Source organism: Bos javanicus, chromosome 7 (genome assembly GCF_032452875.1).
Source record: "Bos javanicus breed banteng chromosome 7, ARS-OSU_banteng_1.0, whole genome shotgun sequence".
NCBI lineage: Eukaryota > Metazoa > Chordata > Mammalia > Artiodactyla > Bovidae > Bos > Bos javanicus.
This window is the reverse complement of record NC_083874.1, coordinates 37,950,452-37,974,184: the sequence shown is the minus strand read 5'-3', so window position 1 is coordinate 37,974,184 and position 23,733 is coordinate 37,950,452. Positions and strand designations below refer to the sequence as shown.

Here is a 23,733-nt window from a genome sequence, read left to right as displayed (position 1 = left end):
ATTCCATACTACTTCCTAACCCCACTTGAGTCACAAAATCCAATGGGAATTTTAAGCTTGGATGGGCCCATTCTCACCTGTGAGGCAGAGCAGCTTTGGCCCTCAGTTGATCTAGAAGATGGGAATTGGGGTGAGGGAAAGGCAGGTAGTAAGTAGATGGTAGTACCAGTGGGAAGATGGAAGAATGTATAAACCCTGAGTGGGAAGGCTGCTGAAGCCATCTGTACCTGGAAGGCAAGAAGAGGTTACTTATTTCCTCTCAGTTTCAAAAGCCCTGTACTATTGAGGTTGTGGGAGAGTTCTTCAATTTAAGAAAAATTAACTGATACCTCTTCCCTGGTGGCTCAGATGGTAAAGAATTCACCTGCAATGCAGGAGACCCAGGTTCAATCCCTGGGTTGGGAAGATCCCCTGGAGAAGGAAATGGCAACCCACTCTAGTGTTCTTGCCTTGGAAATCCCATGGGCAGAGGAGCCTGGTGGGCTACAGTCCATGAGGTTGCAAAGAGTCAGATACAATTGGGCAACTTCACCTTCAGTTTTCATCTCATGTTAGATCTAGAACAGGGGCTCCAAAGATAAGAATCATTCTTTGAGAGTCCACAGTGCAGTGGGGGAAGGCAAACAGATTCTATTGATAGATTGTAGTCAATGCAATGATACAGGGAGATCAAGACACTATGGGATCAATAGGCTGCTACTCAGCTGGGATCAGGGCCAGGAGGAGCTTTTCTAGGAAGGCTCCCAGCATTGTTGTTGTCATGTATGGATGTGAGAGTTGGACTGTGAAGGCTGAGCACCGAAGAATTGATGCTTTTGAACTATGGTGTTGGAGAAGACTCTTGAGAGTCCCTTGGACTGCAAGGAGATCCAACCAGTCCATTCTAAAGGAGATCAGCCCTGGGATTTCTTTGGAAGGAATGATGCTAAAGCTGAAACTCCAGTACTTTGGCCACCTCATGCGGAGAGTTGACTCATTGGAAAAGACACCGATGCTGGAGGGATTGGGGGCAGGAGGAGAAGGGGACGACAGAGGATGAGACGGCTGGATGGCATCACTGACTCGATGGACGTTGAGTCTGAGTGAACCCTGGGAGTTGGTGATGGACAGGGAGGCCTGGCATGCTGCGATTCATGGGGTCGCAGAGTTGGACATGATTGAGCGACTGAACTGATCTAAACTGAACTGAAGGTGTAATTTAAAGAATGAGGAAAAGTTAAGTGGGAAAGCTGGATGGGGCAAAGAGGGAGTCAATCCAGACAGATCAGCATGAACAAAACACTTAACAGTAAAGAGCAGCTTGATGGGTATAGGAGAGCTGGAGTAAAAGGGCATGGGGGGAAAGGCAGGAAGCTTGTTTGGGCCTGAGGGCCTGTGTGCCTGGCCATGGGGCACTGTCAGCTGTGAGAAGCAAACCTGGGAGCAGCTCAGAACAGGGATGGCCTGGCTCTCATCCCAGCTATGGTACCTGGGCTACAGCCCACCTTTACCCCAGCTAACTGCCTCTCCTCTTTCCTTAGTTTCTCCTGAACAGCTGGAGATTGGCGCTTAGGGTCTGTGAGGAGTCTTGTCAGGACTTGTCCTTCCCCTCGTTGTTCAATGGTCATCTGGTGTCTGAAGAGAACTGCTGATCCCTGCTATGCCTCTGCTACAGTCAGGGCTGTCATAGTAGTTCATAGACCCCAAGCCCAGGCTGCTTCCTACCTGCATAGGCTCTGACATAGGCCTTCTTTGACACTCTGCCTAGGGTACTGGGACCCCTGCTGCTGGGGAAATAGACATGGGACTTCCAGAAACATAGACAAAGAGCCCTGGCATTGCTTGTCAGGGGTGTATCACTCAGGTTCAGGAGACAGCAAACTGTCAGCATGAATCACAGCTGGGCCTTTGGCATTCAGTTCTATGTTCTCTCCTAACTAAACAAAGTTGAGAGAGACGAGCCCCAGGCTAGGCAGGCTGCTATGTTGTGAATGATGGCCACTCTGTCCTCCCCACCCCCATTCCCAATTTTCCTGCCTTTAGAGCTTATCTGCCTGATTGCTGCCCACTGAACTGTGCAGAGGGGCTGATGTCTGGCATGTTTCCAGGTCCAGTCATGCCCCAGACTGATAGAACAGGTATCATCCATGGTCTCCATCCTGGTGTCGTGTGTAGGCCGAGTACTGTTTATGGTTAATGTTAAGGTTACTGCTGATGAGGTAGCTGGAAGTTTTAAAGTATCTGCTCACCAATTTTGAGGGAAATTGGTGCAATACGTCTAGTTAACCATGGTGGGTATCTCAGTCCATTTGGCTTGCTATTAAATAGTACCACAGACTGAGTGGCTTATAAACAATGGAAATGTATTTCTCACAGTTCTGGCAGCTAGACGTCTAAGATCAATGTGCCTACATGGTCAGATGAAGGCCCTCTTCCAGGTTGCAGACCACCCACTTCTTGTATCTTCACATGGCAGAAGAGGCAAGGGAGCTCTCAGTGACTTATGATGAGAAGACTGGTCCCATTCATTAGGGTTTCACCCTTAGGACCTAATCACTGCCCAAAGACCCCACTTCCTAATACCATCACCTTCAGCATGAGGCTTTCAACATAAGCATTAGGTTGGTGGGGGTGGGGGACAAAACTATTTAGACCACAACACTGGGCACAGTGATATCCCAGCTTTCTGCACATTCCAGAAGACTAGTTCAGGGAAAACCAGCTGGCTGGCCCACAGCTCCACTGCAGCTTGAGATTCCTCTTCCCCTTCTGGTAGAGAAGCCCTACAGTGTGAACCTACTGTTAACCTCTTGGCCTATAGACTAAAGGCTAAACTCCAGTCTGGCTGCCTCTCATCCCACCATATATCCTCACCTACATGTGTCATCTTGAGGTCCTTGGAGCTGCACCCCAATTCCATGAAGTTGCCTTGTGCTCCGTGATTTTGTACATGTTCTCTTTGTCAAGGACACACTCCCACTCTTCCTTCAGGGCTCAGCTTCCTCAACCTCTGCCCACTCTGGGGCAGGGTTAGTCTCTTCCTCTTGTACTCCCACATTGCCTCGTGTTCATTTAGTAAGTCCTTCCATGTTTTGGAAAATTGTCCATTGAATTGCGTATTTCCCAGACTAGTTTCCTCTAGTTCCTTTCCAGGGGTGAGCCACCACCTCAGAACTCAGACTTGGAGTGCCTGTAAAATGGATGGAGCTTCCCAGCATTGCAGAGGGGATATCCTAGGGCTCTTGACTCAGTTCAGAACTCTCAACTTCCTGTGGTGATCTTGCTTAAATTTGCACCATGGTCCTGCCTAACCCAGCCTCCGCTTAAGACAGATTCAGAGGGAAGTGCACCTTCCTAAATTAGCTGGTGTTTAATGAGAGGGTGGGGCTTGGTAACTAACTCATATCACTGGTGAGTTTCACTTTGGAGTGCAAACCAGGCCAGTGGATGTCAATGAGAAAGAAGAGCTCAGATCTAAGGAGAGTGACCAACTGCTGCTTCTCCCAGGTAAGATTCTCCTGTAATTACTGCCAACCTCAGTTCCAGCCCCTTGCCCTCATCTCTCCTACTTAGGCCATCCTGGATGAGTGGAGGCTGGAAAGACTAAGTTGGCTCTTCTTTGATGGGAACCAGTGGTGGTTCCCATCTTCGGTAGAGGTCCCTGGCATACCTTTCAGAAGGAAGGCCCGTTTGATGTAGCTGATTCAGCTGAATAATGCCAACAGGCCCCTAGTTATTCAAACATGAGAACCTAGGCTGGGTTCAGGGATCTAGTGATGTGAGAGGCATGTCCCTCACCATAGGGACTCTCAGCTAGAAGGGACACAAATGAATGCATTTACCAGAAGTGTAAACACGGGTTACTTGAGGGAAGCTTTATAGTCTCTGACGTGTAGAAGTGCTGAATAAATATTGAATAGAAGAAGGAATGAATAAGAGAGTGAATGAATGAATGAATGAATGATCTAGCTGGGCCTCAAAAGGAGAGTGAAATCTTACCATGTCTGTATCCCTAGGCCTTCCTCTCCCAAAGATAATTGCCTTATTTACCCCATTTTATCCTCAAAAGAGACCTCTAACATATGTGGAACATATGTTTGACAGATTTGAGAGAGTAGGTATATGTAACTTTGGGGAGATTTGTTGGAAACTGATTTCTTGGTTCTGTGAATAAGAAAAAACTCCCCATCTCTCAATTTTTCTAGCTGCTATGCAAGTTTTACTGGCAGCTGCTTAGGCCAAGCTCTGTGCTGGGCACTGAAGAAATAATGACTCAGACACAGCAATTCCAGGGAAGGCTGTGAACAAAAGCTGAACAGCCAGAGATAGGACAAAGCTCATAGTGTGTCTGGAATATGAAGGGGAGGAGCAAGAGAGGAAGCTTGGGTTGAGGACAATGTCAGGGGCCTGCAATGCCACAATAAAGCGTTGGGGACTTGTTTTTTCTGCAGTAGAAACCATCACAGTGTACAGGTCATCTTCTTTTCTTAGGGGTGATGGAACTGGGGGATCACATGATAAAGTCTATTTTTGCAGTCACTCTGGGTGACATGTTTGTTGTGGGTAGGGTGGGGAGGAAGACACACAGGAGCAAGAGTTATCAATTAGGAGACTTGGAATAGTCAGATGAGTAGGTCTAGGACAGTGTGGGAACTGGGAGATGGGGACGCACAAGAGAGCTCTTTCCACTCTCAGCTTTTTCAGCCTGAGAAATGATTGCATGGAGGAATTGAAGGTCAGGGATGTATAGAGGCAACATGCATGCCTCCAGCCAAGGTGAAGGACAGGAGAAGAATTTCATGGGGAAAAGTGGAGAAGAAAATTAATGTGACTTTGACCATTGAGTTTGAGGAGCCTTCTCCAGCATCCAGAGATGCTAACAGACCATTGGAATTTGGCTCAGAACAGGGGTAGATTTGAGAACCTTCACACAGAGGTTTTAATCAAACCTTGGGGATGAGTGAGAAAAAGAGGAAGCATTGGAGAAGCAGGCTATGGCCAAAAACTTGAGAGCTCCATTGTTTAAGAGGAGTTACTGATGAAGACTTTGAGAGACTCAGGAAGGAGGCCAGGAAAGACTGATGGGCACAGCCAAGGGAGAAGAGAACTTTGCAGTGAAGAGAATTCTCATGGCTTTGCGTGCCTGAGAGGACAAAAGGGTGGGGACTGAGGAAAAGGCTGGAATTGGGCAGTCAGGAGATCATGGGTGACAATAGGAAGGGCAAATTCATGGATGTGTTGGGAGTGGCAGGTGGGTAGAGGTTGCGATGGTGGGAAGGCAACTTTCCCAAAGTTTACCTGTTATAGGAGAGGGCCAGATGCCTTCTGCCCATCTCGGGCCCTCCACTGCACCACCCCAAATGGCACTTGAATCATTGAAGTCTTCTTTGGAAACTTCCTGGTCCCCTTTTAATTCATATCCAGATGAAAAAAAAAAGGCCTTGAGATGGAGAGGGTCTTCCCAGGTGGCGCTAGTGGTAAAGAACACCCCTGTCAGTGCAAGAGATATTAATCCCTGGGTCAAGAAGATCCCCTGGAGGAGGGTGTGGCAACCCACTCCAGTTTTCTTGCCAGGAGAATCCCATGGACAGAGGAGCCTGGCAGGCTAGAGTCAGACACGACTGAGGCAACTTGGCATGCACGCATGAGATGGAGAGACCTGGTGCGGCTGCTCTGTGGAGAGCTGTGTCCTCAACTTTGAGCACAGGGCTCTTTCAGGTCAGCATCATCCCACCTTCTGAAGCCCACCATGTTGTTTGTGTTGTACATCACAGTTCCCAAAGCATTTTCCCTATTGTCATTCTATTTAACTCTGGTGACAACCTTGCAAAGGTGATACTATCGTCTCCTGTTTTTACACATAAAGAAACTGAAATGCAAAGTCATACATGCCCAAAGTCATAGCACTAGTGGAACCCTTTTCTGAAGTGTAGATCCGTCCCTGTCCCCATCTCTCTTCGGCATGAAATTCACTCAACTTGGCATGGAGATGCCAAGCCAGCCTGCTTGCTTCTGCAGCAGATCTTAACCCGCTCCCCACTTAACTCACACCCTTTGTTCCAAACCTCTAGCACATCCCTGAACTCCCCAATGCAGCAGCAAGTCCACCTCTGTCACTGCCTGTGTCGATCATACTGTGATTATTGGTAAAGCTGTGAAGTCCCTGAGGGTGTGGCCTAGGTCTGCTTCATCTGTACATCAGCATGTGGCACAGTAGACATTGTTGTTGTTTAGTCACTAAGTTGTATCTGACTCTGTGCTCCATGGACTGTAGCCCACCAGGCTCCTGTGTCCATGGGATTTCCCAGGCAAGAATACTAGAATGGGTTGCCTTTTCCTTCTCCAGGGGATCTTTCCAACCCAGGGATCAAACTTGTGTCTCCTGCATTTGCAGGCAGATTCTTCACCACTAAGCCACCAGGGAAGCCACGGTAGACATTAGGGACTGGTAAATGTGAATAAATGACAGAATGAATGAATGGCATTGGGATGAGAATCAGCCTTGCCAGTGCTCTCTCGCTGTACATGCTCTGGAAAATGAGGGCCTTCTGGTTGATTTACTAAAGGATCTTTGATGGTCAGAGATTCTGAGCTCTGCCCACATCTTCCTTCCTGGTCCCTTTCAAAAGGAAGAAAGTTAAGGGTCTTCATCACAGCCTCTGAGGCTCATCACAGACGGTGGAGTATGTGGTTCATCTGAGCTATCCCTTTTCTCCCATAGGAGGCCACCCCTCACCATTGTGGAACCACATGGACTCCATTGGGTCTCTAGGGTTGCAACAAGGGGAAGGAGCCCCCAGATGCCCCCAAGAAGGCTTGCCTTGCCCCTCAAACAGCTCTGAGATGGTAAGTTCAACACTAGGTCCCTGTCTCATGCCTCTTCAAACAGGAGCGGCCCCACCACAGAGCCATGCGCTCACACCCATGCAGCCCTTTCCAGTGTACTGAGCCTTTCATATCTGATCTAGTAACTTCCTCTTTCAAGACCCCTCACCATTGAGAGGTGGGGGTGATCTTTTCCTCTAACAGATAAGGATGAAGGGGCTTAGAGAGGTGACGTGCTTTGAGTTTAAGGCATGACAGGAGCTTGAGCTGAGGTGTTTCAGCTCCAAATGTATCACTTTTGGCACCTTGGGTTGTCTCAGTCTAGAAAGGACCCTCCAGGGTTTTTCTGGTAGAAAGCTTAAGGCCCTTTCTTTCCTCACTTCTCTAGTCATTTCTGTACATCTCTTTCCCCTCAACATGGCCACTGCAGTCAGGCACACAGAGATGATTTCAGTGCTGAACTCAATTTGGAGGTTATTGTGGTCCATATACCTTAGGTTAGCTCAGAGTGAGTTTCTCTTTTTCCTGTTATCTTGACCAAGATTTAGAAGCCCTTCCCTACCACACCCTTGAGCAGGAAACACTTGGGTAAGTCATTTCATATCTCTTCATCTTTGTTTCTTCATCAGTGCAATGGAGGAAAATAAAGTCTAATCCCCCAACCCTGGTGGATTCAGTGAGCTGTTGGAGATAAAGGAACTGCACAGAGGAGACATTCATGAAGGGGTTCTTGAATTGTTCCCTGCAGTTCCTTTAGTTTCCCAGCCCATTCTGACATCTGCTGGATTTGGCTTATTGCCCACACTGTGAGGGTAACACACTGCATTTCATGCCCCCACTTCACCCTTGTCCAACCTCTGCCCCAGACCCTGCTGTTAACAGTTCCTCTATGCACAGCCCGTAACTGGACCCTAGAAGGGAGCAGGGACTCTGCTGCAGAGTCTGCCCTGCTGGGCTTGCTCTAGGGCCTACCACCGCTTCCTCTCTTACTTCACACCACTCTCTTGAGACTTGTACACTGGTCCTACACCAATCCTGCTCAACTGAGCACACCTGCAGTTTAAAGACAGTACTCTTTGGCTTTGGGGAAACTTCACATGCAGCCAAACATCCTGTGGCCTTGGGTCCCCACTCAGCACCATAGGCCTCAGTCTCAGCTCCCCTTCCCATAGTGATCTAAGAACCATATAGTGTTGGAGCCCAGCGCCACCTCTGTCCCTTTCGTGTCCGTTCCCTCAGGACTCTTTGTCTCCAGAAGGGACATGGAGTCAGGCTCCTCAGGCTGGTTGTAACTTGTACTCTGAGAAAAGGGAACCACGTTGAGCATGTCCTGTAGACCAGCTACTGTCTCACCTCTTCACATCTACTGTCTTCTCAGTTCTCTCACATTACTGAGAAGGGGGTGCTATTTTTATTCCTGCTTGACAGAGGAGAGGTGAGGTGATGGACCCAGACTGACCAACACAGCAAGTTGGTCAAAGAGTCCAGCATTGAAGTCACATAAAATCCACCTTCACTCTTCTGGCTGAGGCTCTCCCCACTCTTCTTGGGGGAGGTTGAGGGGGGAGACTCCAGTAGCTTCTCCTGGCTGCTGCATGCCCACCAGCACTGGCCAGGGAGTATTATTATTCTCCTGATGTTGCATAAGAGGTAAGTCTAATTATGTCAGAGAGAAGTTTGACTTCCCCAGGGCCACATTGCCAGGACTTGCCTGGTAGCTCAGAAGTTAAAGAATCTGCCTGCATTGCGGGAGAACCGGGTTTGATCCCTGGGTTGGGAAGATCCCCTAGAGAAGGAAATAGCTACCCACTCTATTATCCTTGCCTGGAGAATTCCATGGGCAGAGCAGCCTGGTGTGCTACACTCCAACCCCATGGGGTCTCAAAGAGTTGGACATGACTGAGTGACTAACACTTTCACATTGCTAGGAAGTGGCAGGGCAAGGACTCAGATGTAAGCTTTCTCACCCCAAGTTCTTGATGATGGAGTTTCTTCATCAGCTTTGGGTTCTTTTCAGTGTTTTTTACAAGGCTTCACATTTATTTGGAAACATCTCTGTAGTCAGAGAGGTCTGGATTCAAGTCCCACTCTTTCCCTTACTACTTGGATTAGGCAGATGACTGGCCTTCTCTGAACCTCAGTTTCCTCATTTGTGACATAGTAATAGACTCTCCTAGCATGCCTGGCTGCTGGAAGCAATAACATGAATACGAAACTGAACATCTGGCACTCCAGTTAGAATCCTTTGCTTCTGTAGGGGTCTGTTTCCCATTCTCTTCCTAAAGCAGGGGTGGGACTGAGTTGCTTCTATCTCCCTCATTGGGCAGCCTCCCCCTCCCTGGCTCTCCCTGCCTTCTTATCCAGGTGCCTGAGTGGTACTTTTCAGATATAGGCCCAGTGTGGGGCAGCAGGTCATAAGAATTCTATTCCTATGAGATGGGTGGTGGGGGTCTAGGAGAGTGGAATCAGGGCCTGGGGCCCTCCGAAAAACTCAAGGAGACTGCTGAGGCCTCTTGGAATGACAGTCCAGAGGGTTATCCAGGGGAGGTTCCCACACAGACTTGAGGTACTGGAGCTTTTCTTAAGCTCCACTGAGCTTCTGTGGAGAAGAACCTGGTGTCCCATCCTCTGCTTTCCCTGCCTGCCTGCCCCTCCCTTCACTCTGATCTACTCCTGGCCCAGGCTTCCCCCACATCCATCCCCTTTACTCTAAAGAAAATCCCTTTGTGTTCTTCCTCCAAATCTTCAAATGGCTCATTCCTTTCCTTCATTTAGGTCACTTCCACAGGGAAACCTTTCCTGACCAATATCCAAAAATACCTCTTCCTCCCCTGGTCACCCCTGAACTTCTATTTCTGCCTTTCTTTTCTACCATTACTACCAGAACTGTGTTATGTGTTTCTGTGCTTATTTTCTGCCCCCTACACGAATCTGAGTTCCACAAGAGCAGGCTCAGCCGGTTGTGCAATATATGGTGCTTAGAATAGTGCTGGGTACGTATTAGGGGCTCAGTCAGTGTCTGTGGGAAGGATGGCCAAACTGTGGGCGGACTGTCCTCCACGGTGTGGCCCCCAAACTCTCCTGGGCCGGTCTTGCCCAGGTGCCACAATGGAGTGTATCAGAAGAGGGAAGCCCCTGAACCTGAAGTGCACTCACACATTTGTTCATCCAACAATGCACTGAGCAGCTTGGCTCTGGGTACTGGGGAACCAGAGCCAATCAGTAGTGGGGTGATAGGGGAGAAGCCTCACCATCCCTGAATTCAAAGAAGTGGAGAGAGAGCTGACAAGGAGCCATGTGGGAATAGAGCAGGAGGAAGTGTGTGGGTCTTCCCTCCAGAGAGGAGCCGAGAGTGTAGGAGCTGGTGCAGGCTGTGAACAGTGGGAAAGCCACAGGTGTGTGAAGAGGTGAGGAGGGGGACTGGACAGTTGCTGGGAGAGCAGCAAGGCTCACGGGGCTCAAGCAGGGCTCAGGTCAGCCCCTAGGAAAGCTGGTCTGAGTTAGAAGGGAGGTGTGAGCTGGGCCAGGCTGGCCTCTGTCTTGGTTGGAGTTGGGGAATATGGCTAGGCCAACAGGCCACCTGTCCAGATGTCTGCATGTTTCTCCTCAGGTACAGGAGTGCCTACAGCAGTTCAAGGTGACAGGGGCGCAGCTGCGACAGATTCAAACCAGCCTCCTGGGCTCCATGGAGCAGGCGCTGAGGGGGCAAGTAGGCCCTGCCCCTGCTGTCCGGATGCTGCCCACATATGTGGGGTCTACCCCACATGGCACTGGTGGGTGGCACAGACTAAGATGGGTGGCCAGGACTGCAGAGAGGGTTCTGATCTGGGAGAGAGGTGGGTGGAGGGAGGTGGGGTGTTTTCCTTACCCCTTGCTCCATCTCTAAGGTCCCTTGATGAGCCTACACAGGGCTTAGGAATGTTTCTGGGAGGTGGAGGGCTTGGTCTCACCAGCTGCATGCCTTTCTGTGACCTGCTTGCCCACAGAGAAAGGGGACTTCGTGGTGCTGGAGCTGGGGGCCACAGGGGCCTCACTGCGTGTTCTATGGGTGACCCTAACGGGCATCGAGGGGCACAAGGTGGAGCCCCGGAGCCAGGAGTTTGTGATCCCCCAGGAAGTGATGCTGGGTCCTGGTCAGCAGGTGAGCACTCAGTGCATAGGCTCCGGGCCTGGCTGGGCAGCTGGGGCTCTAGTGGGCAGAGTTAAGCCCCCAACCCCATCCCACAGCTCTTTGACTTTGCCGCCCGCTGCCTGTCTGAGTTCCTGGATGTGCTGCCCGTGGACAATCAGGGTCTGCAGCTTGGGTTCAGCTTCTCCTTCCCTTGTCACCAGACAGGCCTGGACAAGGTGAGGCAGAGTGGCTACAGGGACAGTGGGTGGAGGGGCTGCAGGGCCGTGAAGGTCATTGGATTGACCTGACTTTCCTGCCTCCAGAGCACCCTCATTTCCTGGACCAAAGGTTTTAAGTGCAGTGATGTGGAAGGCCAGGATGTGGTCCAGTTACTACGAGACGCCATCCAGAGGCAGGGAGTGAGTAGAGGCAGGGGAGCAAATAGGGCTGTGTCTTGGGTTCTGGGGGGGCCTGCTTTCTGTTAAAAGGATATCCTGTTGGTATCCTTTATCCACTTAACCCTGGGGTAAATACTGCTACCATTCTTATTTTATGGGCTTCCCTGGTAGCTCAGCTGGGATTCTAAACCCAGGAGAATCCAGGAGACCCCAGTTCGATTCCTGGGTGGGGAAGATCTGCTGGAGAAGGGATAGGCTACCTACTCCAGTATTCTTGGGCTTCTCTGATGGCTCAGATGGTAAAGAATCTGCTGCAATGTGGGAGACCAGGGTTCGATCCCTGGGTTGGGAAGATCCCCTGAAGGAGGGTACAATAACCCACTCCAGTATTCTTGCCTGGAGAATCCCCATGGACAGAGGAAGCTGGCTGGTGAGCTACAGTCCATGGGGTTGCAAAGAGTCGACACAACTGAGTGACTAAGCACACAACACATTCTCATTTTATAGGTGAGGAGACTGAGACTAAGAAGGGTCAAATAAACATTGAGGACTATAGGAGAAACAGATGAAAAGACTTGACCCTGTCCTCAAGGACCTTGCAAGCCTAGTGGGGACAGCATCCCAATAAACAATTGTCCCTGTTGAGAAGGTGGTTCTGATGACTCTGGGAGCATGGGGAAGGGCGCACTGTGGCCTGAGCAGAGGCCTGAAGGAGAAGTTTGCCAGGTGCATAAGCTGTGGCTGGGGAGGAAGCTCTAATTTCAGTGAAGGGCATTTTCAGAAGTCTGAGTGGCTAAGAAAGGCTGTTCTGGATCCACTGGACTCGCCACCATGGGTGCTATGTGAGTAGCTAGAAGTCAGGACTGAGAGGAGCAGGCTTGGGAAGATAGGCTGGGACCAGGGCGAGCAAGTGAGGTGTGTACAGCACAGCCTTCAAGGTGACATACTTGCTTACCCTTGTCCTGGTCTTGTGAGGAGCACTGGGGTTCCAGAAGTAGTGGCTGAGGCTGATAGCCTCTGGGGCCTCCAGGGCCTGAGACAGGGGCAGAGGAGCCAAGCAGCAGGGGTAAGAGGGAAGAAAATCCTTTATAGGGTGGGAGGGTCTCCAGCATACATGGCACAAATGGGTGGGGCAGGTAGACACACCTTTGGGGGACCCTGCATGTCTCCATCAAATCCGGGGCCCCAGCCCCACCCATTCCCCGGGCTCCCCAACCTCTGTCCTCTGTGTTGCCCAGGCCTACAGCATTGATGTTGTTGCTGTGGTGAATGACACCGTGGGCACCATGATGGGCTGTGAGCCAGGGGTCGGGCCGTGTGAAGTTGGGCTGGTCGTAGGTAAGTCACGCGGGCGTTTGTGATAGTGGATGGAGGGCCTGGATGCCTGGTGGGCAGGTCCTGATGGGGCTGTCCCTGCCAGACACCGGCACCAATGCGTGTTACATGGAGGAGGCAAGGCACGTGGCAGTGCTGGACGAAGACCGGGGCCGCGTCTGCATCAGCATCGAGTGGGGCTCCTTCAGTGACGAGGGGGCCCTGGGGCCAGTGCAGACCATCTTCGACCACACCCTGGACCATGAGTCACTGAACCCGGGTGCCCAGAGGTGGCCTAACCTTCTCTCTCGGTCCTACAACTGCTTTGCTCCACTCCCGCTCTGCTGTTCCTGTATTCTAGTCTTTAGGCCCGCGCCTCCCGTTCCCCACTTGCATCCTAGGGGGCCTTGGCCAGTCTCAAAGAAGGAATGGCTCAAGGTTCTACAATGCAGAGTTTTCAACTCTTATTCCTGACTCTGGCCAGCTCCGACAGGGGTTAGGGGTTGGGAGTAGTCAAACAAAGGGACTCCTACCTTCCTTGGGTCCTTCCAGGAGCCCCCTTGAACTTCATCTAAGCCAGATGGGGTAGTGTGGTCTGGGTAAACACCCAACTATCTCTGAGGAGGCCATTTGCTTCTGGACCCTTCAGTCAAGGACCCCAAAGAAAATGAGCTCTCTTTGGGAGTTCTTGGAGGTGGGGGTAGGAGGGCTGAGGGCTTAGGAAAGGCTCTGGCCAGCCATCCTTCCTGCCTATAGGTTTGAGAAGATGATTGGGGGGCTGTACCTGGGTGAGCTGGTGCGGCTGGTGCTGGTTCACCTGGCCCAGCGTGGGGTCCTCTTTGGTGGCCACACCTCCCCCGTCCTGCGAAGCCAAGGCAGCATCCTCCTGGAACACGTGGCTGAGATGGAGGAGTAAGTGCGGCAGGCAAGGGGGCTGTGACAAAGGGACTCCTGGCTTGGGAGTTGCGGGGGTGGTTTTCCCCTGAGGGAGCCGTGCATGGAGCTTTGGTGGGGGCAGGGAGTTTCTGGCCTCCTTGAGCCCCAAAGCAACACCCTGTCCCCGCTAGTCCCTCTGCTGGGGCAGCCCGTGTGCACGCTGTCCTGCAGGACTTGGGCCTGAACCCGAAGGCCTCAGATGCTGAGTGGGTGCAGTGTGTGTGCATGGCTGTGTGCACGCGGGCCGCCCAGCTCTGCGCTGCTGCTCTGGCCGCTGTCCTCTCCCGCCTCCAGCACAGCCGGGAGCAGCAGGCTCTTCAGATTGCTGTGGCCACCGGAGGCCGAGTGTTTGAGCGACACCCCAGGTACTTGGAATACAGCATGAACCTGTGTGAACAGGTCACCAGAGCATGCGTGTGTGTGTGATACCAGAGGGCACTCTGGTACCACAGGTGCAAGGCAGTGGGTGTGAATGGCTCCCTAGCAGAATAAAGATGGACGGAGGGGTTAAGGGAGGCCAGAAGAGGTCAAAGGAGAGAAAGAGGGTTCTCTTGGGTGTGCAAGGGAGGGGATCGCAGGTGCACTGGGTGCATGGCTGGTGCATAGATGGGTTTAGAACTGAACTGATTTGAAATGAGGGAGCCCAGGGTTTCAGCATGCTGTGGGGGTCAGGGCCAGGTGCCAAGCCAGGGCGCACCTGCTGTGTGTCTCTGTAGGTTTCTCAGTGTCCTACGGGAGACAGTGATGCTTCTGGCCCCCAACTGCGATGTCTCCTTCATCCCCTCTGTGGACGGGGGTGGCCGGGGCGTGGCAATGGTGACTGCTGTGGCTGCCCGCCTGGCTGCCCACCGGCGCCTGTTGGAGGAGACCTTGGCACCATTCCGGTTGACCCGGGAGCAGCTGGCAGAAGTGCAGGCACAGATGCGAGAGGCCATGGCCAAGGGGCTCCAAGGGGAAGCCTCCTCCCTCCGCATGCTGCCCACTTATGTGCGGGCCACGCCTGATGGCAGCGGTAAGGACCCAGCCTGAATGTGGAGCAGGGACACGGGCTCCCGGGGGTCACAACATGTGTGGGGCTGGAGCCTCCAGCTCCATCCTAGTGCTGAGGGTCTCTGCCTCACAGAGCGTGGGGACTTCCTGGCCCTGGACCTGGGGGGCACCAACTTTCGAGTCCTCCTGGTGCGTGTGACCACGGGAGGTGTGCAGATCTCCAGCCAGATCTATTCCATCCCGGAGTGCGTGGCCCAGGGCTCTGGACAGCAGGTACCTACAGCCTGGAGCTGATGTCAGGGGCCAGGGATGGGCCTAGTGGCCTGCTCCCTGACTTGCTCCTACCCCGCAGCTCTTTGACCATATTGTGGACTGCATTGTGGACTTCCAGCAGAAGCAGGGCCTGAGTGGGCAGAGTCTCCCCCTGGGTTTCACCTTCTCCTTCCCGTGCAGGCAGATGGGCCTGGACCAGGTGAGAAAGGTGGGGTCTGAGGAAGCCATCCTCAGGGGCTTTCCGCTAACATGCTTTTCATGGAGTGGGCAGGAGGTCCAGAGGGGGCTTTCTGGGCTGGGGAGAGGACCAGCTGGAGGCACTGCAGGGCTGTGCCTTGAACCTAGCCTCAGTTTTCCCAGATGTGGCATGCTCAGGTGGAAGGGATATGGTAAAATGGCCTGGAATACAGGGCCATGGAAAGACATGGGATGGAGAAGGACATAGTTATCCTAGAGGCTGCTAGTGGGCAGGAGAGTGGAGTCAGTGTTAGGTCTGGGCACCTGGGAGCAGTGTAGGCCCCCAGGCTGAAGGCAGAGTTTGTTCTGTCTCTCAAAGTGGCTTGTGGTTGCATGGTTTATACAAACAAAGCTAGTGGAGGTGATGGAATTCCAGTTGAGCTATTTCAAATCCTGAAAAATGAGCTATTTCAAATCCTGAAAAATGATGCTGTGAAAGTGCTGCACTCAATATGCCAGCAAATTTGGAAAACTCAGCAGTGGCCACAGGACTGGAAAAGGTCAGTTTTCATCCCAATCCCAAAGAAAGCCAAGGCCAAAGAATGCTCAAACTACTGCATAATTGCACTCATCTCACATACTAGTAAAGTGATGCTCAAAATTCTCCAAGCCAGGCTTCAGCAATACATGAACTGTGAACTTCCAGATGTTCAAGCTGGTTTTAGAAAAGGCAGAGGAACCAGAGATAAAATTTCCAACATCCACTGGATCATGGAAAAAGCAAGAGAGTTCCAGAAAAACATCTATTTCTGCTTTATTGACTATGCCAAAGCCTTTGACTGTGTGGATCACAATAAACTGTGGAAAATTCTGAAAGAGATGGGAATACCAGGCCACCTGACCTGCCTCTTGAGAAACCTGTATGCAGGTCAGGAAGCAATAGTTAGAACTGGACATGGAATAACAGACTGGTTCCAAATAGGAAAAGGAGTATGTCAAGGCTGTATATTGTCACCCTGCTTATTTAACTTATATGCAGAGTACATCATGAGAAACGCTGGGCTGGAAGAAGCACAAGCTGGAATCAAGATTGCCAGGAGAAATATCAATAACCTCAGATATGCAGATGACACCACCCTTATGGCAGAAAGTGAAGAGGAACTAAAGAGCCTCTTGATGAAAGTGAAAGAGGAGAGTGAAAAAGTTGACTTAAAGCTCAACATTCAGAAAATGAAGATCATGGTATCTGGTCCCATCACTTCATGGGAAATAGATGGGGAAACAGTGTCAGACTTTATTTTTTTCGGCTCCAAAATCACTGCAGATGGTGATTGCAGCCATGAAATTAAAAGACGCTTACTCCTTGAAAGAAAAGTTATGACCAACCTAGAGAGCATATTGAAAAGCAGAGACATTACTTTGCCAACAAGGTCCATCTAGTCAAGGCTATGGTTTTTCCAGTGGTCATGTATGGATGTGAGAGTTGGACTATAAAGAAAGCTGAGCTCTGAAGAATTGATGGTTTTGAACTGTGGTGTTGGAGAAGACTCTTGAGAGTCCCTTGGACTGCAAGGAGATCCAACCAGACCATTCTAAAGGAAATCAGTCCTGGGTGTTCATTGGAAGGACTGATGCTAAAGCTGAAACTCCAGTACTTTGGCTACCTCATGCGAAGAGTTGACTCATTGGAAAAGACCCTGACGCTGGGAGGGATTGGGGGCAGGAGGAGAAGGGGACGACAGGAGATGAGATGGCTGGATGGACATGAGTTTGAGCAAACTCCTGGAGTTGGTGATAGACAGGGAGGCCTGGCGTGCTGTGACTCATGGGGTCACAAAGAGTCGGACATGACTGAGTGACTAAACTGAACTGATCCCATTCCCAGCCTTGCTGATGTTAGCCTGGCTCAGGGTGAGGTGCCTGGTTGGGGTTGGCAGAGGGGCAGGCACAGGTTTAGACGCAATACCTCCACATCCTTCATCAGGAATGCTAGGCTTCTCATGCATACCCTAAGGGCTGCAATGGATACAGCTCCTCCCAGACCTCTGATCCAAGTTCCTAGGAGTCTTCTCAACACCCCCAACTTCTGCGAAAAAGCTCCTCTGATGAGGAGCTTGCTGGCCCTGAAGGTGCCCACCAGGTTCTTCCACACCTGTGCTCTCTGGAAAGTTCTGCCTCCTCTACTCCAACCAGCCTTCCTGTGGTTTTCACTTGCTCTCTGCTCCTGCTCTGACCTCTCAGACATGGACCTCTGTACTCCAATTTCCTTTGGATCGTGCAGCAGGCAGTGTCTCTCTACTGGTCTGTCTGTCTCTCTGCAGTGTCTCCCTCCAGTCTAAGCATCCTGGCACCTTTTTATTATTCCTTGTAAGGTGAGAGAGAACGGCTTTCCAGGTGGCCTAGTGGTAAACAATCTGCCTACAATGCCAGAGACAAGGGTTTGATCCCTGGGTTGGGAAGATCCCCTGGAGAAGGAAATAGCCACTCCAGTATTCTTGCCTAGAGAATCCCATTCTTGCCTGGAGAGGAGCCTGGGCTATAGTCCATGGGGTCTCGAAACAGTCGGACACAACTTAACAACAACAATAACAAAAGGTGTGAGAAGCAGGTGGACTCTGTGTGCAAAGTCAGGCATGCAGGAAACGCGGTCCTATTAGTTTTCTATAACAGAACTCAATTTCTATGTTAAGCCAACATTCTTTTCAGGAGTGAAAACTTAATCAATTCAGGGACCCCCTTATCCAGGCAGGGGCCCCTCCTTTGCTGTATAGAATGTGAAAACAAGCTGGGAGTTTGGGGAGACATCTAGGTGCCAGCTATTTGGACTCCCCCTCTTGCTGTCTTGGGTCTTGACATCTCCCTTGACACCTTACCTTCCTCTCCATGGAAGGAGGTCAGAGGCCATTATCCAAATCCCTTCTGTTTCCTCCCCTCCCCTACAGCGGCAGGCCCAGGGTGGAGGGCTTAGGACATCTTTCTCAGAAAGCCATCCGGAACCTGGCTCTGACTCCTGCCCACCTCACCTTCCCCAGACCAGGGGGTCTTCCTTATATCTGGGAGCAGGGAAACTTTGCTGTTACTCACCAGCTGGCTCTCCCTCTCACCTACTCTTTCTTTCTGGTTTCTGTTTTTGAGACAATGAGCCCAGACCACTCTAGCTGTGGTTCTATAGGAAAAGGAATAAAAGGAAACTACTGGGAGAAATGTCAGTTAATATTTCTAAAATCTCCTGCCCCAAAGATTCCCAGATCTGCTCTTCATGCTTCTACTTGGGCAGAGCAGTCATTTCTCCTAATGGTGTTAGAATAGTTCCCCCGTCCCCATCCCACCCAGAGGAAGCACAATAGGAAAAAAACAGTTCCAAGTACAGCCAGGCCACCATTACTAAGTCCACAGTTTAAGGCCAGTTTCTCACGGGGAATTGCTGTGTCCCCTCCTGTCCTGCTCAGGTGTCTGTTTCTGGCTCTTCCATTCACCCCTCATTTGTAGCTGAAACATGCGTGTGAACCTCCCATTGACTCAGCTCTGTCCCAGCTCAGAATTTCTCCCTCTCAGGTGGCTCTTGCTAGTTGTTTCTGTAGGAGCAGACTCTGCTGTCATTTAGACCTCTCTCTGTCCTTCCCTTTCTCAACACATAGCACTCATTCTGTTCATTCCTAACCCGATTACAAAGGACCATTCCTTCTGAGCAGATGTCTTAAAATGGCCAGACCTTCAGACCATCTCAGCATTCTGGCACTAAAAATAGAAGGTGTAGGTTGGATGGTTATTAATAGGCTTCTTCACACTGGAGAGTTGAGAGGGGGCAGAGGGCAAGGCCCTTAGCCATATGGGTAGAGTAGGACAGCCTCCCACTGGGGAGGGAATCCTATACACTGTATTCTGATGGGATACAGGCTTTGGGGAGGCAAAGTGAGATTCCAAGGGGCCTCCAGCTTCCTGCCTCCCCTTGGTTCCATCCCAGGGCATCCTCCTGAACTGGACAAAGGGTTTCAATGCATCTGACTGCGAGGGCCAAGACGTTGTGTGTCTGCTGCGGGAAGCCATCAGGCGCCGACAGGTAAGGAGTCTGTCTCCAGGGCTGCTTTGGTGCAACAGGCCTTGAAGGGAGCGAGGGGTCTCCGTCTGCCTGCTGGGGGGCCCTCTGCAGTAGAGACCTCTGGGTCTGGTGCTGGTTGCTGTGACAACCGCGTTGCCCAGCAACTAGAGGCATCCTTTTTTTGTGCAGGCAGTGGAGCTGAATGTGGTTGCCATTGTCAATGACACGGTGGGGACCATGATGTCCTGTGGCTACGAGGACCCCCATTGCGAGGTCGGCCTCATCGTCGGTGAGGAGGGCCCTGCCTTTTGTGCCTCTACTGCCTGATGCTAATTTACTGCCTCCTGTTGATTCCTCAGGTCGGACGTTCCCCTCACCTTGGGGATGTGGCATCATTCCAACCTGAGCCCATGGGACCCTGGAACACTATTGGGTTGAGAGACTGGAGCTTGGGTGTCTAGTCCAGCTCAACTGCTGACTCATAGTCATTTAAGCTCTCTGAATCTCAGTTTGTTTATCTGTTAAATGAATGTGAGCTTTGGAATGTTACAGATTTGAGTAGAAACACTAGCTCTGTCAGGCTTCCTGGGTAGCTCAGCTGGTAAAGAATCCTGCAATGCAGGAGACCCCAGTTTGATTCCTAGGTCAGGAAGTTCCCCTGGAGAAGGGATAGGCTACCCACTCCAGTATTCTTGGGCTTCCCTGGTGGCTCAGACAGTAAAGAATCCACCTGCAATACAGGAGACAAGGGTTCGATCCCTGGGTTGGGAAGATCCCCTGGAGGAGGGCATGGCAACCTACTCCAGTATTCTTGCCTGGAGAATCCCCATGGGCAGAGGAGCCTGGCTGACTATAGTCCATGGTGTCACAAAGTCAGACATGACTGAGCAACTAAGCACAGCACAGCACACTAGCTCTGTCACTTACCCCTGTATGACTTTGGGCAAATCGCCAAAGCCTCAGTTGGATCTCTAAGGTGGAGATGATAACATAACAATGCCTGTCTGAAGGCATGATGAGGATGAAATGAGAGGGGACAAAGTGTAGCAAGACACACACAGTATTTGGAATGCAGTGGACCCCAGGGGTGGGGGTGTACAGAGAATGAGTTGAGATGGTCCTTTGAGAAGTCCAAGATTCTAAATCTTTATTAAGCTCCTCTCCTCTGGCCAGTTGGAAGCTGGATATAGGGACAGAAAGACATTAAGAAGGGGAAAATATCTGCCTTCTCAGAACTGACTGTTTAGTGGGGATTGAGTCCAGAAGAGCACCTGGACATCAGAGAGAGCTGAACCCAACTCTAAGTGCCAGGGCAATGAAGCCAAGATCAGAAAAGAAGCGGTCCCAACATGAGCAAGACTTGAAAAGAAAGCCTTGAAAAAAGGGATTGACTAGATGGAGGAGGAGGGCTCTCATAGTTCCTTGGACATCTGTCTTAGCGCAGGGGGTATGTGGCAGCCTCGCAGGAGACTGGGAGCTTCTTGATCATAGTGCCTGGCACTGGGAGGTGCCAGAGAGAGGTGGCCCAGATTGCTGTGTGGATAAGTAACTGGATGGAGGAGTTCCAGGGGCCAAGATACCTGCTTAGAGTTGACCGTGTGTTGGGGAGAGGAAGGAAATACCTTTACCCAGCGTATGCCCTCTCTCTGTAAGCTTCTTGGCGTCAAGTTTACATCTAAATGTCATGTTCCCTCTGTGGTTTTTCCTAACTTTTGAGGCAGGAAGACTCACCTGTGCTTGGGCATCCCATGATGCTGTTCTTTGCACCTCTGTTTGGGCAGCATCACAGCTGGCTGCTCATTGCCCAGGCTCTGGCCACTATGGGGCTCCTCCTCATATCTCATTTTTATGTCCCTGGCTCCTGGCTCAGCACCTGCTATTTGACTAAAGACCTGGAAGGCCAGTCCAAGAAGGTGTGGGCCTCTCACCTGTGTGACTGCGGGGCTGTCACACATCTCCCAGGAGATGACATGACAGGCATTTGGGGAGCACCCTGAGGCAGCATGGGAGATGGACTGATGGTGGTGCTGGTAGGGGAAGTAGTGGAGGCCCAGGGGGCTTGGTGGTGGCAGGGTCTGCAGAAGGGATGTGAGAAAAGGGAGGAAAGAGGACTGACCTGGCCCTGGAACAGGCCAATGAGCATGTGGAGATGGAGAGGTAGGAAATGAGTGCAAATGTTGCCATCTCAGTGGGAGGGGCTCAGAGGGATCCTGTGGGCATCAGTCAATGCAGACACCCCATCTGGCTCCTCTGCAGGAACAGGAACCAATGTCTGCTACATGGAGGAGCTCCGGAATGTGGCAAGTGTGGATGGGGACTCAGGCCAGATGTGCATCAACACGGAGTGGGGCGCCTTTGGGGATGATGGCTCTCTCAGCATGCTCAGCACCCGTTTTGATGCCAGTGTGGACCAGGCATCCATCAATCCCGGCAAGCAGAGGTATGGGTTGGGCCAGGCAGGTGTGACTGGTGGTGGCCGGCACTGGTTGATATGGCTGGTGGCTGGTGGTGGCTGGGGCTGGGGCCTTAGCCCTGTGGGCACACACACATGTTCATGCAGGTTTGAGAAGATGATCAGTGGCATGTACCTGGGAGAGATCGTCCGCCACATCCTCTTGCATCTGACTAGCCTTGGAGTTCTCTTCCGGGGCCAGCAGACCCAGCGCCTTCAGACCAGGGACATCTTCAAGACCAAGTTTCTCTCTGAGATTGAAAGGTGCTGAGGCCTATATTATGTCCCTCCACCTCCCAAAGGACTCTTTCCTGAGGTGGAATGCTGGTTGGAGGGAGGTCCACCCCAGAGGACGGAAAAGTCATGAGAGGGGGTACTCATGCAGGACCCTGCCCCTCTGTTCTCTCCTGTTCCCAGTGATAGCCTGGCCCTGAGGCAGGTCCGAGCCATCCTGGAGGATCTGGGGCTGCCCCTGACCTCAGACGATGCTCTGATGGTCCTGGAGGTGTGCCAGGCTGTGTCCCAGAGGGCTGCCCAGCTTTGTGGGGCAGGCGTGGCTGCCGTGGTGGAGAAGATTCGTGAGAACCGGGGCCTGGAAGAGCTGACCATATCCGTGGGGGTGGATGGGACCCTCTACAAGCTGCACCCTCAGTGAGTCTGGGTGGTGGGCTGGGCACGGGAGCCACGGCCAAGTGGGACTGGACTGACCTAGGCTCACGTTGGCCTCTCCCCCTCACAGCTTCTCCAGCCTGGTGGCAGCCACGGTGCGGAAGCTGGCCCCTCGCTGTGTGGTCACCTTCCTGCAGTCAGAGGATGGGTCTGGCAAAGGTGCAGCCCTGGTCACTGCTGTTGCCTGCCGCCTTGCCCAGAGGACCCGTATCTGAAGAAGTCTCCAGCAACCAGCTCTGTTGGTCCAGGGCTGGGACCCTGTCTGTCCCCAAGCCAGGCCCAGACACCCAGGACTTTCCAGAATAGTCATGTGTGACCCCTGCTGGGGAGACCCTTAGCTTTCCCCGAGAGAAGTAGCACTTGGGTTAGCAATATATATATATAATTTATTTACATTCACGTCCGCTAAAATCCCTACGTGCCCTGGCGGCCGGGCAAGGCTGTGTACATAAGGCCAAGTGTAAGTGCACGAATGCACTTAAAACAGAGTCAGGGCACAAACTTCACACCACAGGCCCCACATGGGGCACCTGCCAGCCCCAGGAAAGGGCACGCCACGGCACGCACACTTGCCATTGTCCAGCCCGGGACTCCCATTGCATATTCACATGCCCTGTTGGGCAGGGCTCCTCGTGGCTGGGGGCAGGAGAGGGAGAACAGGGAGGAGCCGTTGGGTGTCCCTGGGTAGGTGGGAGAAGGGCAGCATGTGAGAGGCAGGTGTGGATTGACACCGGGCATGAGAGACGTGAGCAGCCTCTGGGTGTACGGCATGAGATGTGTGTCAGGGGGACACAGGTGATAGCACACAGGACATGCGTGGGCACATGGCCGTGTGGTGGTTGTGTGCCTGAATGCAGGGGCCGCCCCCTGTTCAGCTGTGGCCTTCAGTCCCGAAGGCTTGGAGCCGAGCCCCTCAGATGTGCCCCTACCCAGCAGGCACGGAAATGTTTGCATAAGATCCAGCTCAGGCAGGAGCTCTGGGACCACGTCCCGAGCCCATGGCATGCGTGCCTGCCCGTGTGTATGCGGCCCCCTGGCCGGGGCAGGAGGAGAGGTAACATCACACGCACAGACACACACACCAGTGGGCTGGGCCCAGCCTGGGCTCCAGGCGCCATCCACCCTGGGACCTGGAGGCCTGGGCAGAGTGAGAGCAGGTGGCAGTGCCAGCCTGGCCGGGCAGGCCATGGAGGGGAGGGAGTGCGGGCAGGGTCTGAAAGGGCCAGTGATAGGGGACAGCGTCCGCCAGGAGGGGGCCTGTCCGCGCAGCTCTCCCCGGTGGTGGGGAAGGGCCTTGTCTTGGCTTCTGCCTGTTCCTGGCGGGCGCCAAAGCTGGTGAGAGTGTAGGCATTGTGGGCCTCGCCGGCCTCAGCACTCGGCCTCTGACACTGTGAAGAGACCGGCATCTGGCTGGCCCAGTCCGGCCACTGCTGCTGCCAGCTGGCTGAGGTTGCCGTTGGGGAAGTGCCGTGCCTCCCACAGGTTGAGGATCATGGCTGTGGGGCTGGGCTTGGAGGCAAAGAAGCTGAGATGGCTGCAGAAGGGAGGGGAGTGCTTCAGCAGCCTGGCC

General features: G+C 52.3%; 2 protein-coding genes across 3 annotated transcripts in view; one reads left to right on the top strand and one right to left on the bottom strand.

The window, feature by feature from the left end:
• The first annotated feature begins 425 nt into the window (after positions 1-425).
• HK3 (hexokinase 3) lies at positions 426-22,558 on the top strand. Its single transcript, XM_061423035.1, has 19 exons — positions 426-3,486; positions 6,701-6,825; positions 10,415-10,577; positions 10,791-10,945; positions 11,032-11,151; positions 11,239-11,334; positions 12,552-12,651; positions 12,734-12,917; positions 13,384-13,539; positions 13,695-13,928; positions 14,280-14,575; positions 14,687-14,826; positions 14,906-15,025; positions 18,968-19,063; positions 19,232-19,331; positions 21,299-21,482; positions 21,603-21,758; positions 21,912-22,145; positions 22,234-22,558. The coding sequence occupies exons 2-19, from the start codon at positions 6,730-6,732 to the stop codon at positions 22,376-22,378; spliced, it is 2,775 nt and encodes a 924-aa protein (XP_061279019.1). The 5' UTR covers positions 426-3,486; positions 6,701-6,729; the 3' UTR covers positions 22,379-22,558.
• Positions 22,529-23,733, bottom strand: part of UNC5A (unc-5 netrin receptor A) — a 64,462-nt gene continuing 63,257 nt past the window's right edge. For both annotated transcript variants that reach the window (XM_061423037.1, XM_061423036.1), the window contains one exon: positions 22,529-23,697. In XM_061423037.1, coding sequence (XP_061279021.1) covers positions 23,532-23,697 — 166 coding nt within the window. In that variant the 3' untranslated portion in view covers positions 22,529-23,531. The remainder of the gene's footprint in view (positions 23,698-23,733) is intronic.

Excerpts from the sequence above, each read along its gene's own strand:
- HK3 (XM_061423035.1), top strand. The coding sequence starts at position 6,730 with ATGGACTCCATTGGGTCTCTAGGGTTGCAACAAGGGGAAGGAGCCCCC. Across the intron at positions 12,918-13,383 it reads CTGAACCCGGGTGCCCAGAG|GTTTGAGAAGATGATTGGGG; the intron begins GTGGCCTAACCT and ends TCCTGCCTATAG. Across the intron at positions 15,026-18,967 it reads GGCAGATGGGCCTGGACCAG|GGCATCCTCCTGAACTGGAC; the intron begins GTGAGAAAGGTG and ends GTTCCATCCCAG.